Source organism: Olea europaea, chromosome 11 (assembly GCF_002742605.1).
Source record: "Olea europaea var. sylvestris chromosome 11, O_europaea_v1, whole genome shotgun sequence".
NCBI lineage: Eukaryota > Viridiplantae > Streptophyta > Magnoliopsida > Lamiales > Oleaceae > Olea > Olea europaea.
In genome coordinates, this window is record NC_036247.1 from 24,425,637 (window position 1) to 24,446,507 (window position 20,871).

A 20,871-nucleotide genomic window follows, 5' to 3' on the forward strand; every position below is an offset into this window, starting at 1 on the left:
TAGTGGTGCAAATGACAGGAGTGAGATAGTCTCAACCTTACTGACAGTCACAGTGTGAGGGTTCGATTCCTGATATATGAAATTTGGCTCTTTATGGATACCAATGTACGGACAAAATCTTGTTTCCTAATCTATTGGGGCACATCCCACGATTTACCTCCCCCATGATATTTCAGGGATGGGGTGAGACGAAGTGGAGCGATGAAGATCCTCAAAGTTGGGGTTCAATTTTTTTTAATATGCTTTAAGAATATTATATTGATGTGTGAACTTTCATAAAGCGGTGGTATGCCACCCCATTCTCGTATCACGAAGCAAATGTATTTTTGAGGACCAAATGAGTCAAAGTCAGTTGTTTTGACTTTTTCAAGATTATCTCAAACAAAGCCATTATTGTCAAATTAAAAAATGCACTGGAAATTTCTCTGTCATCTCAACTATAAAAAGTTTAAACGTTAAACCTTACGGCACGAGTGCACGAGAATATCACTACACGTGAATGGAGATCTTGGAGCCATGGCAGGAATTGAAAAACAAGGTCGTGATGGTGACTGGCGCGTCGTCGGGTCTGGGTCGGGAGTTCTGTTTGGACTTAGCCAAAGCCGGATGCAAAATTATAGCCGCCGCCAGGCGAATCGACCGCCTGAAATCGCTCTGCGATGAGATCAATGACGGTATTACTTCCTCCAGATCGAATGATGCGAGCCACGGTCAAGCCAGAGCTGTGGCTGTGGAACTGGACGTCAGCGCCGCTGGACCAACCATTGAGGCTTCTGTGCAAAAGGCTTGGGATTCGTTCGGAAGAATCGATGCTTTGGTCAATAATGCCGGTATTAGAGGTAAAACCAACCGCTACCCCCAAAAAAATAAAAAAAAATAAAAACAAAAAACAAAAAATGAACATTGATTCCACTTTTTGTAGGTTTCTATGCGATTACTAGTTTGATACTATTTTGCAGACTGTGAATTGTTTTGAAGATATGCTAACTTTTCTCGGTGAATTACATATTTTATTGCTTTGCTCATGTGGAAAATTCCACGGTGCATAACTGTGAATTGTTTTGAATATATGCTAACTTTTCTCGGTGAATTACATATTTTATTTCTTTGCTCATGTGGAAAATTCCACCGTGCATATGTTGGGAGTTTACTTAACATGCAAAGTGGAAATTAAACAAAATTTTCAGTTTTCAGCAAGGATCATCATTGTGATTAGAGAGAAACTGTGATAAATAATTATAAGTTTGATGAATTTGTTGAATAACACTTCTGATCTATAATTCAAGGCTTTGTAATTGTCTAACCTCCAGTGAAAATCTAGGAACAAGATTGAAAGAACTAGGATTTTCTTTTCTTGTGCAAGCAAGAATATAAATTGTATTCTTTACTGAATTTTCAAATTCTAGAAGCCTATTAATGTAAGTCCAAGTGGGTTTGACCCATCTTTTAAACTTAAATTGGTCCATTATTTAATTAATCCAATTAATTAAATTTGGTTCATGAATTAATTAATCAAATTAATTGAATAATTCGAGCCTACTAATAAACAACCCAATTAATTAATTCTTCCTTTTGTGTGTGACCCATTGGGTTCCGATCACGATGTCTAATAAAGTGAATTATTATTTTGATCTAATCAAAATCGATAAATTAAAATAACTATTTTTAATTTATCACCAAATCTCATTCATGTCCTATATTGACATCTAGCAATATGTTAGAGTAATACATATGACGAAAATTTTCACTTGGTATGACGAAACAAAACTTGTTCTTTTACTGTGAAATTATAATCATTTCGTCAATATGATCCAATAAAATACGAGATATGGATATGTATCGATCTCAATTACCAATCTTATCTTTCATCCCACTATTAAGTCAATGTAAATCGAAAACTCTTTTTTAACTTATGAGTACAACTTAATCAAGGATTTTGTTATCAACTTATTTGAATGGAATATAAATTATAACCTCTTACTATCTAAGAGTGATAAATCCTATATTGATTATTCACAATCTTCAAATAATTCTTGACATATCCGAACGATGCCGTATTAGCGGCAGTTGGTAGAGCAACATCCAACATCACTAAAGTATGATTGTCTTCATATAAGACACTATGATGATCTTAAGTCAAATGACTAATTTCACTATCGAACGTTAGAGATTAACCGCTGACACTCAGATAATTATTCATGTGGAATCTCCCCAACGGTTCTCCAATAATTTGTTCCATTACAAAACATTCACGTGTTCATTTATGTGTCAGTATACTTTTGTTTTCAAGATCAGCTACTTACTTCACAAGTGGGAAATACCACTCGTGATGGTCTATTCGTATCTTGTTATTACTTACGACCTTGAATGATTTATAATTCAATCATATTTTAATTTATATTTTACAATCACAACTCTTTACGCTTAACAAATCACTAAGACTTACGGATTCTATTATTTGATATAATCTATTACGATATAACTAAAATAAATAGTAGATCTTGCCTAAATAAATGCATTAAACATATTAAAAGTATTTACAATCAAAATAGATTGGAGTTAGAGCATAACACTTACGGCATAAAATTAATTATTAATGGACCGACATATGTAGACAATTGAATTACATAGTATTTTATTTTTATTTTTTTGGATTCTCTGTTTTCTGTACCTTTTTATGAGTAAATATAAGTAATTGAGCCATTAAAATGCTATCGTTTTCACGTAAGTACATGCATTCCTATTGTTTTTGAGAAAATTAGCTATCTATTTTTCCTTGAGTTCCCATTCAGTTTCTTGAAGTCTTTTACCTCCTCAACCTTAATGAAATTAGGCAAATAATTCCCCACTAGATGTATAGATGCAAGTATCCTCCAAAAAGAGCTCATGTGCAAGGTGTGCTACTTGTACTGAAAAAAGCAACGGTTCTACCCCATGAGGATTAAGTGCTTGATTTCATAAAGGGGTTTTAAAGGCTTTGAAATTTTCAATGGGACCAAAGTGCTATATTTTGCACATGTTGGCTCCCAGCTGTAGTTCTCTCTATTTTTTGTCCTGGTAAATACATTTATCAGCGAAGACATCCGTGAATACTTGCACATGTCACGTACTCAATGTACATAAGTTTTGTTAATAATATTTTCAATAGTATTATGATTGCTTGAAACATTTTGGAGTGTCTGGATGAGAAATTCTGTAATTCTTTCTGATTAAATATTCTTGGAATTTGTTGAACTGCATTCATTGGTGCTGAGCAAGTGTCGGTATTGAACTTTTCCTGTCTAAAAGATGAACAATCCAGTCCTCGTACTTATACTTGGTTGGCTCATAATATTTCCATGTTTGCACCCATCAACAGGCTAATTTTTGATTATCTAATAAGTTTCTAGCCCTTTACATTTATGTGAATAATGAAATTGAGGCTGTATATATCTATTCCGATCCAGTTAATTAGTTAAGTCACTATATTGACTAAACTTCAGTATGGGTTCTTGTACCTCTAACATCCGAGTGTTATACCATAGGTCCTGTGCACACGCCACTGGACTTGTCTGAGGAGGAATGGGACAACATCATGAAAACAAACCTGAAGGGGAACTGGCTGGTATCGAAGTATGTTTGCATGCGAATGCGTGATACGAAACTGGGAGGATCTGTCATTAATATCTCCTCCATTGCTGGTCTTCACCGTGGGCAACTACCGGGAGCCCTTGCTTATTCTGCTTCAAAGATCGGTGTTAACACCCTGACAAAGGTAGCAAGTTTTATTTTATTTCCTATACAATATTGTTCTGTCTGTGCCTGGAATTGACCACGGTGCACTGGTTTAAGACATCATGTACAATAGAAAATCTGTATCAACTGCTGAGATATGGCTTCACATCTTCATCAAGCTGTTAACTTCAGCAAAATCTCCCTCACTCCACCATTAAAATAGGCACTCAGAATAAAAAATATTGAAATGCCATTTCTCTTCTATTGGCCTCAAATTGGTTAATGCATCTCATATGAATTTGTTTTGAATATAGTTTTGCTAATGTGATTTTTCTCTTTGCATTGGTTGATATTCATATTCTTATATGTCATCAATGTATTCATATTATATGAGATTCCATGGTCTTTTGTGCATCCTCGCGGAGCTAGTAAGAGACAAAAAAAATAACTTACTCAAAAATTTGTTGATATAGCACACATCAGTTGCCTTTAAATTCAGCTTTCAGTTTTCGTTTTTCTAAAATCTGCCCACATTAGTTGCAAAATATAAGCTATGCGGCATAATGCTTGACGACCATCTCTTGGACAAGAACAATTCTCAAAGACTTGAGTGTCTATTCAGTACATAGAGAGCTTTATTCAGAGCATGTGGAAATATACGCCTATGGTTGTGGAATCAAAAATTAAATGAGCATCATTGACGATTCAGCGTAATCCTTGATGGATTCTTCTCTGTAGCCTACTGCATAATACCTGTTAGAGATAGTACTATCTGGTGGCTTTGTTACATAGATTCTGTCAGCTGTAGCCAGTTTCAATTTTTCATAATCGTGTTAATAAGTGTCGATGTTTTCCTGCTGCCAATTTGCTAGCTTCTGCATTTTAAGCTTTCCAGCAACTTCTTATGTTTTATAAGTGGCTCTAGTTTTATTTTTCTTCACTTCCACATAACATATAGGTTATGGCCATGGAATTGGGAGAATTCAAAATAAGAGTGAACTCAATATCTCCTGGGCTATTCAACTCCGAGATAACGCAAGGACTCATGCAAAAAGATTGGCTAAAAAATGTTGCCTTGAAAACCGTCCCTTTAAGAACTTTTGGGACATCTGATCCTGCGTTGACATCACTTGTGCGATACTTAATCCATGATTCCTCTGAGTATGTCACGGGCAATGTCTTCATTGCTGACGCTGGAGCCACTTTACCAGGTGTCCCAATTTTCTCTTCTCTTTAGTTATCCAAAGGAATGATGTTATTTTTTGTTCAAAGAAACCAAATTAGATTCATTTTCGAAATAAATTCTAATCGTTGCCTGTTTGAAGATTTTGTTGCATATGAAGTATTCGATGTACTGAGTAATTTATTTTCTCATTGAAGCTGAATCCGTCTCAAAATTAGTCAGAATCATGGGATATTGTGTAATTTTTTTTGTTGAATAGCATAATTATATTAACTTCAATTAGATTCATATCAGTCTATCATTAATTTTGAAATAATACCTAGATTAGGATCCCTAATCTCTTACTACAAATAGTAATCACAGTCATAATCCTAGATTAGCACAAACACAGATGTTGCCCTTGATTAAGAAGGTGAAGATGGTTATGAAATTCTTGAAGGCTTGTATGAGAGGGAATATTTTGCATGTCCAATTCAACTATAAGCCTGTAAATTTCAAATAATTTGAGTCTGTTGGCATCCTAGTTTGCCAGTCAATATGCTCACTCTAAAGTCATGGGTGGAAGCTTGTAAGGAATCTTAATTGTCCCAAAGAAGAGTTGAGACCCATAAATGGGGGTAAATGGTCCCTCCAAAGGCAGGCTCAAGGCGTTCCTCCACTCCAATGTACCACAAATTTCAACCAAGACCATTAACAATTCATTTTACGTAAATTCCAACTGACTCTTATCATAATTCCATTACAGTGATCTAAAATTGGCACGTTATTTTTTAGTCATCAATAGAGTCGTTCATTTGGATTGTGATTTGTGAATCTTTTTCGACTATTGGTAGTTGCTTGTGTACTGTGCAGTTGTACGGATACAAGTACTTATAACTTGATTACGAATTTTAACTTGGAAGTACTTGAAGTGCGAACTTTCAAATTGTCTCTATGGACATGTTTTGGTACACTCAATGCCGGTTCTGACTATAGGCAAAGTAGGCGATCGTATAAGACCCTCACTTCGGTGAGGCCCAAAAAAAAAAATTTATTATTATTATTATTATTATTATTATTATTATTATCATCATTGAAATTGGTCTATAGCCCCCAAAAATTTTAGGACCGGCCTTGGGTACACTATATTGAATTAGAGGGATTAATGTGAAGAAGAATTTGTCTAGTGGTACATAATGGGGTGTACCGAATGGTGTACACTCCACTCACATGGATGTGGGACCAATGTGAAAGAAATGATATTTTATTCGAGTAGATCTCCCGCCTATGTGAGTGGGGTGTACACCATTAGGTACACCCCGATGTACCACTAGCAAAATTGTGTGAAGAATTATGTAAAATGTACAACTTTTGTTGACAACATTGTTTTACAACTACACATTTGGCACCATTACATCCGTTCATTTTAAAAATTGTTAAAAGCTGTTTTTTATATCAATGGTGTCAAAACATGGTTGACAACCTGTTGACACATAAAAATTCAGCCCAAGTCGAACAGCCCAAGGAGTAAAGCCCAATTGGAGAATCCCCAAAAACGGATGGCCCAAAGAATGAAGTCCAACCGAACGAGTCAAGGTGAAGGCCCAAAGAATGAAGTCTCAAGGTGAAGGCCCAAACAAGGGGCCCAAGAATGCGGTAACGCCATCGCCCAAGTTTGCAAGTCGCTCAGAATCTGAACGAATGGGTGTCATATGGTCGCCCAGAGCTGTTATTCTGCTCTCGCCCAAACCTTCAAGTCGCCCAAGGTGTCAACAAACATAACGCATCGTAGTTATCAAGGAATGCAGTTATCAAGGCAGTTGTTAAAGTAGCCTTATCACGTTCCACAACTCAAGGAATTCAATCGAAGGCAGTTGAACGATGAAAGATAATGGCAGCAGTTAAAAGGCGGTTTCATGACAAAATGGCCACTACAAAGAAAGTGGGTAGTTATAAGACGATCAAGCAGTTTTCAGAGTAGTTAATCACAAAGAGATCGTCTATGAGGTATAAAAGGGAGAAAAGACGTAGAAGCAAGGATCGAATCAAAAACTCTCGAACAGAGAATATGTAATTTTCATTTCTTTAACTTTTAGATTTAAACACTTTCCTTTCTGTAACTCGTGTGCTTGCGCCCCTTGGAGGCACGTTGTTTTTCGTTTCCAATTGTAAAGTTCATCGCCAATAAAAGAACACCCATTTTTGGGACTTTGTCCCAAGAGGTTTCGTCCCTTACACAATCGTCTGATCCTCTTTAATTGTTAGCGAGTTAACCCGCGCGAAACACAACCATGTACGACTAGCATTATTGTTAATGTGAATTAGGGAGAGTTATTCTCATATGCCTTTTGGTGGTACATCATATTAGAAGATCGTACAAATAATGAAAAATTAAAATATTATTATTTTATATTCATTAAGTGAATTTTTTTTTTATTTTATAATAAGTTATTTTTTCTTACTCATAAGTGAAATTTTACTTATGAGTAATAGTTTACATGACTTTTTAAATTGCAAATTGAAATTAAAACTAATTATTGAAATTTTTAGTTAAAATTATTTTTTATTTTTTATTTTTTACTATGACTAAAATATTTAACTTACAGGTAAATTTTTTTAACTCTAAATGAATTTTACTTAGTTACTTTTTTTTATTTTATATGAAAATTTTACTTATAAGTGAATTTTGTATCTATTTTAAAACTTTAACTAATAGAACATTTTGTTTCTATTAGATAGTGTTTGTCCATAGAGTAAATTTATTTTACTAGGGAAATTTTAAAATAAATTATTAATTTATTTTTCGATAAATTATTTGTATTAATTTGAATTTATATTTGTTCATGGGTCGATTTGATTTTATAAATTGAGTCCTTAAGTTGCTAAACACGGAAAGATTCAATTTGTAATTCGATCTAAGTTTTGTTGTCCATGATCTTAAAAAAGAAAAGAGAAGATGAACACTTTATTTTTATAAGACTATCTCAATTTTATTAAATCTCATCTTTGACTTGGTAATAAGATTGAATATAAATTTTGGAATGTACTAGATTGAGCTATCTGAAATTTAATTTGTGAAATTGATCACATGAATTTAATTTCATGTGGCTGTTGTAAATAGGACATTAATCCCGAGTAAGTAATAAGACTAGGATTACTAATTTGAAAGTTCTTTGATGTATAAGTGTGTGAGATATAATCATTGGTCAATATTTCAGTGTTTTGAGAATTGAATAGGAAAAATGGGGACGCATATAAGTGATATGAAATTGTAACATATTTAGAGCCTGTTTGGAAGTGATTTTGAGAATTAATTTTTTGATCGTTAGGAGAAAAGTGGGGTCCACCTGTAAGAGAAGAAGTCAAATATAACGGTTGGAATAGTGAAATAACGGTCAAAAAATTAATTTTTTGGGTGAAAAAATCGGACCCAAATAGGCCTTTAATAGACACTATCATGATCTCAAAGATTTTCTAGTGGACAATTGTTCTAAGCTCAGTAATTCAATATTGATTGTTGAATTAATATTGTAATGTGATCACGTGGGACTTCAGATAGAAAATGGGATTTGAAGATTTATATTATATTTTAAAATGATATTTTGATTATTTCACCTTGTTTCGAATATTCGATGTGATCTACAGGATAATATATAAAAACAGTGAGTCAAAAAATATAAATTTTATTTATGTATAATTTTAGTATATTCAATTAGACTGATAGGGTAATTTTGTTTTTCTAGTAAAATACAAAATGATTAATAAATTATCTCGATCGATCAAGAATTGATTGTGTCAACACTAATTTATTGGAACTTAGTATAAATGTGTTTATTTAGATCCCTTCATGGCTTCAAAATAAGAATAGAAATAAATTAAGGGTTATAACTTATCATTGACTTTAATGTAAAAAATTAAATGAACAAAGACGTTTCTCATGTGTTGTCACGCATGTGTCATGGATTTAAACTATAACTAAAAAGAAGACAGATCTTGCTACTCGTACATCGAAATTGACATTCCGGTGTACCGATTCCCTCACAACAGGGAGCCTACGATTTTTTTTCTTCGTGGCCTACCTGTTGTAAGAGGTCGATCAACCCCGGTGTACAAGTATCAAAATTTAAAGAAGACTCCATATTTTAAATAGACACTGATATTGAGGTTAAATTCTATATTTTGAGTTTTTGAAGAACATTGGAGAAGGTTAAAGGATAAGAATGGAGAAGATCCAAGCAAAAGAAATTTTTGCAAACAACACTATAAGGGCAATTTCTAAAACATCTTTATTTATTATTCCAGCGGACTTTTTGTATTTTTGTCAATGCACAAAGTAATTGAATTTTATTTTTTCAACAATTTCAGATGACGATTTTTTTCCCAATTATTCAATTAGCGGGGCGAACATATTTTGTCAAACTTTTGTATTCATTGTTTACTTTACTTATTTAAAATATGATAGACAAATAAGTTTTTTAATTTCTTTCTTCAAACATATAAGATATTCTAATTAATATAAGAATAATGATAAAAATGCTACGAAAAAAATTAAGAACGTAAATGCTAAAATGAGCAAAATTTGTAAAACTTCACAAAAATTAATTGGAGTGCAGTTTACAAATTTTTTGTGTAGTGTAAGTATCATTTCAACTCTGACATTTGGGTACTCAGATCAATTTTTCTTTACACAAAAAGTTATTACCGTCAATTTTCTTCATTAAAATATTATAAAATGAATAATTTACCTTCCTCTTTAAATGAATAAATAGAAAAGAAATATATAATATAAAAAAAAATGAATCTTGAGTTCCAAGTTTTTAAAAATACAAATATGTCTCACGTAAAAGAATATAAAATATTCAAATAAAAGGAAAATATTTTATCTTCTTGATTAATCCACCTATACTTATGCCAATCCCCTATCATCCTTCTCCTCCACCACCACCATCACAAAAATGATTGAAATAAAATTTAAAATTAAAAGTATAAAAAAGGGAAAAAAATATAGAAAAATAAAATAAAATGGTGTTTCTTCCACCACCAACACCAAATCCAAAATAATTAAAAAGAGAATTAAAATATTAAAAAATAAGAAAAATTCTAATATAGAAAAAAAAAATATAGTGTTTCTTCCTCATCACCACCACCACCTAAATAATTAAAAAAAGTAAAAACAAAAAATAATATAGAAAAACAAAAAAACAAAATAGTGCTTCTTCTTCATCTAATTCTGCACCATGCCATAGACCATCGCCGCCATCACCAATTCTCCCCACCCCACTATGGAACCATCCAAGAATTTAGTTCTTTTCCTATGATCAAGTTTCATATTTCAATATCTTTTGGTTTTCAGTGAAATAACAAGAGTGTTTAGGGATTTAACTATTTTCAGCTTTTCCCACTTTTGATTCTCTTTTTATTTATTTTGATGGTAATGAAGGAGTGTAGAGGATGGGCTTAGGGACATAAAATTGGGAAAATAAAATATATTTTTTTATTAAATTATTTTATGTGAGATTCGTTTGTATTTTTTTAAAAAAAATAAAATAAAAAACTCTAAATGCAATTGTTTATATCATTTCTTTCTTTTCTATTTGTTTATTTAAAGATGAAAGTAAATCAGTCAATTTATAATGTTTTAATGGCGAAAATAGATGGTAAGGATCTTTTGTGCAAAAAAGATCAATTTAAGTGCCCAAACGGGAATTATTTTTTTTTTTTTTTTGAAAAGATTGGGAGATTTTAGCAATGAAGGCAAATGATATAGACTTTTTGTGCCAATTGTAACAGTTCACGTCAAGAACAGTGATGGAAATATTTTTTTTCATCGAATAAACATGGGAACTCTTAGGGGTTAAAGATTTCAAAAGTTGGAATAACTGTTTTTAGAAAAGAAAAAACAATGGTCCATAATTCTCACAATTATTCCAGATTTTTTTTTTTTTTTTTGAATCTACAAAAATGTAAGCCCGCTTTGAGACTATTTGTAACATCCCAATTTCTTGAAAAGAAGTCAAGTGTTAATTAATTGGAAAATAAAATATTAAACACAAAAGATAAAATAAAATATAACAATCATTTATTTATCAATAAAAAATGTCTTTCAAGATAAAATAAAATAAGAAGAACTTTTATTCTCAAACAGTGACCAATTATTTAATTTTTTTTTTTTAGAATATGAATTGACCTTTTTAAAATAAAAAGATTTTATCACCACAGACTAATTTGCAACTCCAAACTCCCGATCTCTAATTACCTGAAAGGGGTGGAGGAAATTTAAAGGGTGAGATTTATGAAAATCTCAATAAGTGTGTACAGTGAACAAATAATTTGCATTTAAACTAAGAAAAATGGAATTTCATATCATACATATAGGAGAAACATGAACTACTGTGAATATAGGTGATAGTAATTCTTGTGCATTGCGATACTAAATTACGGCCCTCTTATTAAAAATATATATGGCCCATAAAACGAATTTCAAAATTTAAAGTGCAAAATACAAGTTCACATAAACCATATGCAACATCACTTACCTTGTAACTCGAATGGAATTTGATAAAATGAGTGTGAAGTATTCGACTACTAAGAGCCCACTTACGAATTCTTGTGTGTGTAGGATAAATTAAATGACTTTTGGTGTGTGAGAAAGGTGAATGCTGTGAGTATATGTGTGAAATTAATTAAATATTGTCATGGATGGAAGAATGGAATCTTTCCTTATGTGAAAATGAGATTTTCCCTTTTGGCTCCATATTTATGGCATTTATGATTATTCTTACTATAGTATTGCACATTTAACATATATACATACATATAATCATGGTAATTACCTAAACTATATATATACGGTAATTACCTAATCTAATTCATTATTCCAAAAGGGATCTTACAAAAATTCAGTTATGTCCTTAACTATGAATAGTCCACGATTTGATCCCTAAATTATATAAATCAAACAATTTGGTCCTTAGATATTCAACTTCTCACTATAAGGTACTAATTTCTAATATTAACGACTGTAACGAATTTTCGTGGTATCATACCAATTATCTATATTTCATGGAAGGATTTAACGAAACATGACGGAACTGACCAATTCCGCAAGAAAGTTTTAAAATGAGGGTGTAAATGAAAACCCAAACATGACTAGCCAAAAGGGGAGGGGGTGAACTAGTTTTTAAAACTTTTTTGAAAATTAACTCTAGATTTAAATCAATATGATAACAAATGAGACAATTAAACAAATATGCATATATACGGGGGCAATTAAAATTAGAAAGATAAATTCAAATAAGAGCAATATGAAAGCAATATTTTTGGAAGTTCGATCCAAAGCAATGATCTACATCCTCCGTTACCAAGCTCTTCGACAAGAACAATACTTTTTTACTATATTGATTAATTTACGATGTAATCCAACCCTTTACAATGCTTCCGTGACTTACAAACAAGAAGCACTGATCTTTATACAATATTGAGCTTTGTGGGGCTTCAACACGATCTACACTATTGAGTTTTATAAAATCTCAATATGACCCATACGGTGACTTACATCAAGGAGCATCGATCTTTATACAATGTTGATCTTCACGGGACTTCAACATGAGCTATGCTTTATCAAATTGATTTTACAATGAAATCTTTTCTTGATAAATAATACAAAACAAATTAAATATTAAGAGAGGCTAACACTTCAATGAATAGTAATAAATGATAGCTCAAGAATTAGATAAAAACTTTGATGAATATGATAATTAAAAATTAGATTCTATCAATCAAAATGTTTCAATGAGAAGATGAAGAAAAAAATAAATGTAATGTAAGTTCAAAAAATTTTCTCAAGAAAGATTTCTCTTTTAATAAGTGATTGTAATAAATTAAGTACTAAGAGAGAAATTAGAAATTTGGATGAATGTGATAATTTTACAAATTTGATTCAATCATTCAAAATTTTCAATATGAAAAAGTAGAATATTTTATTCAATATAAGTGTAAAGATCTTCTTCAAAAATATATTTCTCCTTCAAAAATATATTTCTCCTTCAAAAATATATTTCTCCTTCAAAAATATATTTCTCCTTCAAAAATATATTTCTCCTTCAAAAATATATTTCTCCTTCAAAAATATATTTCTCCTTCAAAAATATATTTCTCCTTCAAAAATATATTTCTCCTTCAAAAATATATTTCTCCTTCAAAAATATATTTCTCCTTCAAGATTGATATAAATAAATTAAGCACCAAGAAAGATGAAAAACTTTGATGAGAGAAATGATTCAATAATCAAAGTTTTTCCTATAAAGAAATAAATGAAATGAATGTAAAAATATAAGCTCACAGAAGATTTTTTACAAATATATTTAACAAGAAAGCTTTCCTCTCGTTGTTGTGATGAATGAAAGTAAAGTGACATTTATAGCAATCATAATGGAAAAGTTCTGCCCAACTGAACGTCCACTTGTGAACCAGACAACTGAAATTTGATCGTTGGTAAACTGGATGTTTGCTTGGTCAATCGCACGTACGGTTGACCTTTGACCATTGACTTTTTTGTTTAGAATTGTGATCTAAGTTCAAATATAATTTTGAAAAATAAATCTTACTTTTTATTAAAATATTTTATGCAAGTGATAGTGAAAATAACTCTTCATACACAAAATTATTTTCAAGATATTGTCATTCATTGCTAAAGATCAAAGTGTTGTATATTTATATATGATTTAGAAGGCCTAGTCTTTGATCTTGCTTCGATCATATTTAGCTCTTGGCTCTTAAACTTCTCGTCTTGATCTTTCTTTGTTTCCGTCTCTCGTGCTTTTAATCTTGATTTTTCTTGGCATTTATTTTTTAAGCTCTCGTCTCGAATGATTTGATTTAAATTCTTAACTTCCTCTTTGATCTTTTTTCAAGTCTGATGTATAATGCTTAGTTGATTTTAACATTGAACTATCATCACTCAAAATAAATTATTACAAACAATATTAATCTTGTTTGTTATGATCCAAATAATAAGGATGAAATCAACCATAGGTCAAAATTTTTTTCCTGTTTGATTACAACAAACAAGATGATTTGCAAATTAAGATTGAACGATTTATATCAAATTGATAAATGAATTTACATTTTAAATTTATCATGTAATTCATATTCCTCCCATCTTTTACAAATCAATAACCATAGATTCAAAGAATATTATATTTTCAATTTGAAGCATGCATAATCATCTCACTTCATTTTGCCTTTTGGCCTAGGCAAAAAGATATAACATTTAAGATTAAAACATGAACATAGAGAACGATAAAAGATTTTCCCATTTCAGTGCTTTTTAAATCTATCACTCAGTTTTTCCTTTTAGCATATGAGGGGAAAAGTATGTCGTATAAGATCAACACTCTAAATCAACCATAGAAAATAGTAATATATTCCTTCTCAATCAAGCAAAAGATTCCAAATATATGCAAGTTAAAAAGAGGATAATCATCACCTTATAGTAAAAATATGATTCAAAGCATGAGTGATGAATTGACGAAAGTATAATCATTCGGGTAAAATTTATATACACTCCAACCAATTATGCATATAAAATCAATCAGACATTTAGTATGAATTTAATTTAGCCTCATACTTCAATTTTATTTATCATTTCTAAATTTTCTTTAGTGTTTAAGATAAAGCATATGTAACCAAACAATTTTAAGTAAACTATTTTCATGGAGTGCAATTCTTCCAAAATTTGGGCATTTTGCGATGTGCAATTCTTTCTAGTCATTTTTTGCGATGTACAATTCTTCCTTTCTAAACATCATTTTGTCGAGGAGTTCTAGGAGTCAAGAAATAGCCATCAATTTGCAAAAATCACTAAAATCAATATTATCAAATTTTCCATCACGATCACTTCAAACATGTGATAGTATATTCCTTTCTTTTTCAACCTTTTTACAAAGATATTTAAATGACTTAAAGTTTCATGCTTTAGATTCAAAAATAGGACTCAGGTGAATCTAGAAAAGTCATGACGAAAGCATAATACTTACCATTAGATCTTATGATTCTAGATGGTTCAAAATGATTTATGTAAGAAGTTGAACATGTTTTGTAGTCAAAGAATATTGTTTGAGTTAGAAAAAACTCTTCATTTTTGCGATGTACAATTCTTCCTTTCTAAACATCATTTTGTCGAGGAGTTCTAAGAGTCAAGAAATAGCCATCAATTTGCAAAAATCACTAAAATCAATATTATCAAATTTTCCATCACGATCACTTCAAACATGTGATAGTATATTCCTTTCTTTTTCAACCTTTTTACAAAGATATTTAAATGACTTAAAGTTTCATGCTTTAGATTCAAAAATAGGACTCAGGTGAATCTAGAAAAGTCATGACGAAAGCATAATACTTACCATTAGATCTTATGATTCTAGATGGTTCAAAATGATTTACGTAAGAAGTTGAACATGTTTTGTAGTCAAAGAATATTTTTTGAGTTAGAAAAAACTCTTCATTTGTTTTCCAAATTGACATGCATCACAAATTATCTCTTTCTTAAATTTCAAATATGCCATATCTTTAATAAACAATTTTTTGGAAATATTTGAAAGTGGTTCATGCAAACATGAACTAATCTTTTATCTCACAATCATGTATTTTTCAAATTTGATAAACACTTTTCTTTACTCTCAAACTCAATATTTATAATGTAAATATCCTTATTTCAGTTTCCTATAACATCACCTTTTTGATATAATATCATCAATATGGCATTTGAAAGAATCAAATTTGATATGATAACATTCATCACTCAATTGACTAAAAACTAAATAGATTATGTTTAATGTTATCTATTAAAAGAACATTTTTCAATAATCAATAAAGGGAGATGGGTGATTACCAATCATTTCAATGATTCTTCTTTTGGCATTATTTTCAAAAGTATTAAGACGCCCATCCTTCTTTTTGAAACTCGTCAATAAAATTGAACAATTGATATCAAAACAAAATAGACCACATTATATATCATAGCATATTTCAAATACATAAAACCTGATTTATGCTCAACTAGGCGAAAGATCCAAACGTCCGCATAGGAAAGTTCCAACTTTTTGTCGATTCGAAAGATGGAATCCAGACATCCATTTCCCCATTTTGAATAAAATTTTGAATTTTATGATCATAAAGGCATAAAGCAACAGTTTTATTAAACAAAGAACACATAAACATATTAACCACAGATTTCAATTTCATTTAGAATTTTCAAACCTTTTCGAATATGTGAAAGTCTATCAAGAGCTAGAGGCTTAGTAAAACTATTAGCCAATTGATTTTCCGTATAGCTAGTAAATCAAAGTGGGTGCCTCTGGATGCTAAAGATCTAATGTCTTAGTGCCACAAAGATATGTAAACATCCGCTTTTTTTAAACAAAGGTGCTATTCTTTACGATTAAATCAAATTATGGCACATAAATACATACAAAATAAAATATCGGCCCAATTAGCGGTTAAGTAAAATTAATTCGATCATACCTCGATATTTTGTTCACGAATATACCTTGACCATCCAATTTGATTGATGAACAATTTGGAATGATTATTAGCTTCAATTCTTTTATTTTGAACTCCGTTCTTTCTTTTTGAGAATAGAACTTGTTTTCCGATCATGTGCTAAAACATCCATTACCTAAAAACTATTTCCTCTTTATTTTCCTTGGTACCTACAAAATAATTTAGTTTTTGTTTTTAGGTACCCATAGAACTCTGGGTCCTTGGTAGTTAGTGTTAGTGTACTTTTTAATCCACTTGTAGTTGCCTTCAAAATGCTACCTCTTTTTGATTGAACAATTGTAAGTTACATGCCCATTTTTATTACAAAACTTACGTGTGACATTTGAAATGGGAAAGTAGAGGTTTTAACAAAGAAAATTTTAAGAGACTTGTTTTAAAAAAGGTTTGTATCCAATTCCTCCTTTATTAAAAACACATTTTTGTTCACCAAGTATTAAATCAAATTTTTCTTGCCTTGAGTAAATTTGTGATAATTTGAGTCAAATCTAAAAACCTTTCTTGTAAAGAGAAATTCTACTTAATTAAAATATATAATTGATTTTTATCTTTTTCAAAAGTTTCTTTACATCTTTTTTTAATAAAGAATTTTTCTTTTTAAGAGTAGACTGTTTGAGAGCAAAATTTTCAAATTATTCAAGAAGTTCACTATAAAAGGTAGATACTTCATTATATGAATTTACCTCATCATCAATAGCCATGAAACACATGTTAGCAATTTTCTTTTGGCTTCCATTTTCTTCATAGTCATCATTATCACTCTCATCTCATGTTGATTGAAGTGCTTTCTTTTCGATAAATCTATTCTTTTGTTCACCATTTTCTTTTTCTTTTTGGAATCGATGATTGTTGTGGAAACTTTTCCATTTCTTAACAAGAAGAACTAGATCATCAAGTTCTTCATCATTCACATTTTTGCTTGATGTGCCTTCATCAACTATTGATTCTAAATGAATTTTAATTAGTTACTTTTTTTTTTATCTTATATGAAATTTTTACTTATAAGTGAATTTTGTATCTATTTTTAAAACTTTAACTAATAGAACATTTTGTTTCTATTGGATAGTGTTTGTCCATAGAGTAAATTTATTTTACTAGGGAAATTTTAAAATAAATTATTAATTTATTTTTCGATAAATTATTTGTATTAATTTGAATTTATATTTGTTCATGGGTCGATTTGATTTTATAAATTGAGTCCTTAAGTTCCTAAACACGGAAAGATTCAATTTGTAATTCGATCTAAGTTTTGTTGTCCATGATCTTAAAAAAGAAAAGAGAAGATGAACACTTTATTTTTATACGACTATCTCAATTTTATTAAATTTCATCTTTGACTTGGTAATAAGATTGAATATAAATTTGGAATGTACTAGATTGAGCTATCTGAAATTTAATTTGTGAAATTGATCACATGAATTTAATTTCATGTGGCTGTTGTATATAGGACATTAATCCCGAGTAAGTAATAAGACTTTGATTACTAATTTGAAAGTTCTTTGATGTACAAGTGTGTGAGATATAATCATTGGTCAATATTTCAGTGTTTTGAGAATTGAATAGGAAAAATGGGGACACATATAAGTGATATGAAATTGTAACATATTTAGAGCCTGTTTGGGAGTGATTTTGAGAATTAATTTTTTGATCGTTAGGAGAAAAGTGGGGTCCACCTGTGAGAGAAGAAGTCAAATATAACGGCTGGAATAGTGAAATAACGGTCAAAAAATCAATTTTCTGGGTGAAAAAATCGGACCCAAATAGGCCTTTAATAGACACTATCATGATCTCAAAGATTTTCTAGTGGACAATTATTCTAAGCTCAGTAATTCAATATTGATTGTTGAATTAATATTGTAATGTGATCACGTGGGACTTTAGATAGAAAATGGGATTTGGAGATTTATATTATATTTTAAAATGATATTTTGATTATTTTACCTTGTTTCGAATATTCGACGTGATCTACAGGATAATATATAAAAACAGTGAGTCAAAAAATATAAATTTTATCTATGTATAATTTTAGTATATTCAATTAGACTGATAGGGTAATTTTGTTTTTCTAGTAAAATACAAAATGATTAATAAATTATCTCGATCGATCAAGAATTGATTGTGTCAACACTAATTTATTTGAACTTAGTATAAATGTGTTTATTTAGATCCCTTCATGACTTCAAAATAAGAATAGAAATAAATTAAGGGTTATAACTTATCATTGACTTTAATGTAATAAATTAAATGAACAAAGACGTTTCTCATGTGTTGTCACGCATGTCACGGATTTGAACTATAACTAAAATGAAGACAGATCTTGCTACTCATACATCAAAATTGACATTTCGGTGTATCGATTCCCTCACAACAAGGAGCCTACGATTTTTTTCTTCGTGGCCTCCCTGTTGTGAGAGGTCGATCAACCTCGGTGTATAAGTATCAAAATTTAAAGAAGATTCCATATTTTAAATGGACACTGACATTGACGTTAAATTCTATATTTTGAGTTTTTGAAGAACATCGGAGAAGGTTAAACGATAAGAATGGAGAAGATCCAAGCAAGAGAAATTTTTGCAAACAACACTATAAGGGCAATATCTAAAACATCTTTATTTATTATTCCAGCGGACTTTTTGTATTTTTTTCAATGCAGAAAGTAATTGAATTTTATTTTTTCAACAATTTCTGATGACGATTTTTTTCCGAATTATTCAATTAGCGGGGAGAACATACTTTGTCAATTTTTTGTATTCATTGTTTACTTTACTTATTTAAAATATGATAGACAAATAAGTCTTTTAATTTCTTTCTTCTAACATATAAGATATTCTAATTAATATAAGAATAATGATAAAAATGCTACGAAAAAAATTAAGAACGTAAATGCTAAAATGAGCAAAATTTGTAAAACTTCACAAAAATTAATTAGAGTGCAGTTTACAAATTTTTTGTGTAGTGTAAGTATCATTTCAACTCTGACACTTGGGTACTCGATCAGTTTTTCTTTACGCAAAAATTTATTACCGTCAATTTTCTTCATTAAAATATTATAAAATGAATAATTTACCTTCCTCTTTAAATGAATAAATAGAAAAGAAATATATAATATAAAAAATGAATCTTGAGTTCCAAGTTTTTAAAAATACAAATATGTCTCACGTAAAAGAATATAAATTATTCAAATAAAAGGAAAATATTTTATCTTCTCGATTAATCCACCTATACTTATGCCAATCCCCTATCATCCTTTTCCTCCACCACCACCATCACAAAAATGATTGAAATAAAATTTAAAATTAAAAGTATAAAAAAAGGAAAAAAAAATATAGAAAAAAATAAAATAAAATGGTGTTTCTTCCACCACCAGCACCAAAACCAAAATAATTAAAAAGAGAATTAAAATATTAAAAAATAAGAAAAATTCTAATATAGAAAAAAAAAATATAGTGTTTCTTCCTCATCACCACCACCACCTAAATAATTAAAAAAAGTAAAAACAAAAAATAATATAGAAAAACAAAAAAACAAAATAGTGCTTCTTCTTCATCTAATTCTGCACCATGCCATAGACCATCGCCGCCATCACCAATTCTCCCCACCCCACTATGGAACCATCCAAGAATTTAGTTCTTTTCCTATGATCAAGTTTCATATTTCAATATCTTTTGGTTTTCAGTGAAATAACAAGAGTTTTTAGGGATTTAACTATTTTCAGCTTTTCACACTTTTGATTCTCTTTTTATTTATTTTGATGGTAATGAAGGAGTGTAGAGGATGGGCTTAGGGACATAAAATTGGGAAAATAAAATATATTTTTTTATTAAATTATTTTATGTGAGATTCGTTTGTATTTTTTTAAAAAAAATAAAATAAAAAACTCTAAATGCAATTGTTTATATCATTTCTTTCTTTTCTATTTGTTTATTTAAAGATGAAAGTAAATCAGTCAATTTATAATGTTTTAATGGCGAAAATAGATGGTAAGGATCTTTTGTGCAAAAAAGATCAATTTAAGTGCCCAAACGGGAATTTTTTTTTTTTTTTTTTTGAAAAGATTGGGAGATTTGGAATTTTTTTTTTTTTTTTTTTTTTTTTTTTTGAAAAGATTGGGAGATTTTAGCAATGAAGGCAAATGATATAGACTTTTTGTGCCAATTGTAACATCCCAATTTATTGAAAATGACTCAAGTGTTACTTAATCACAAAATAACATATTAAAAACAATCGTCATCATATGAAATGTAATTTATATATATCTTTTTACTTGATTCGAGAGCATCGGAGCTTAGAACATGGCATTGTGTGATGGCATTCATATTAAAACCCAATTTTTTGTTTAAGTCGGTCACTGTTCACGTCATAAACAGTGATGGGAAATGATTTTTTTTTCTAAGGAACAGTGAATTCGGTTATGAACAATGGTGGGAATATATATA

The 20,871-nt window shown here is 30.1% G+C and overlaps 1 protein-coding gene across 1 annotated transcript; it reads left to right on the plus strand.

Annotated features, from left to right (window-relative positions):
• The first annotated feature begins 391 nt into the window (after positions 1-391).
• On the plus strand, positions 392-5,121 carry LOC111403832 (3-oxoacyl-[acyl-carrier-protein] reductase FabG-like). Its single transcript, XM_023032458.1, has 3 exons — positions 392-839; positions 3,525-3,754; positions 4,673-5,121. The coding sequence occupies exons 1-3, from the start codon at positions 500-502 to the stop codon at positions 4,949-4,951; spliced, it is 849 nt and encodes a 282-aa protein (XP_022888226.1). The 5' UTR covers positions 392-499; the 3' UTR covers positions 4,952-5,121.
• Positions 5,122-20,871: the final 15,750 nt, after the last annotated feature.

Coding starts and splice junctions, on each gene's coding strand:
- LOC111403832 (XM_023032458.1), top strand. CDS start 500: ATGGAGATCTTGGAGCCATGGCAGGAATTGAAAAACAAGGTCGTGATG. Junction 840..3,524: donor CAATAATGCCGGTATTAGAG/GTAAAACCAACC, acceptor GTTATACCATAG/GTCCTGTGCACACGCCACTG. Junction 3,755..4,672: donor GTGTTAACACCCTGACAAAG/GTAGCAAGTTTT, acceptor CATAACATATAG/GTTATGGCCATGGAATTGGG.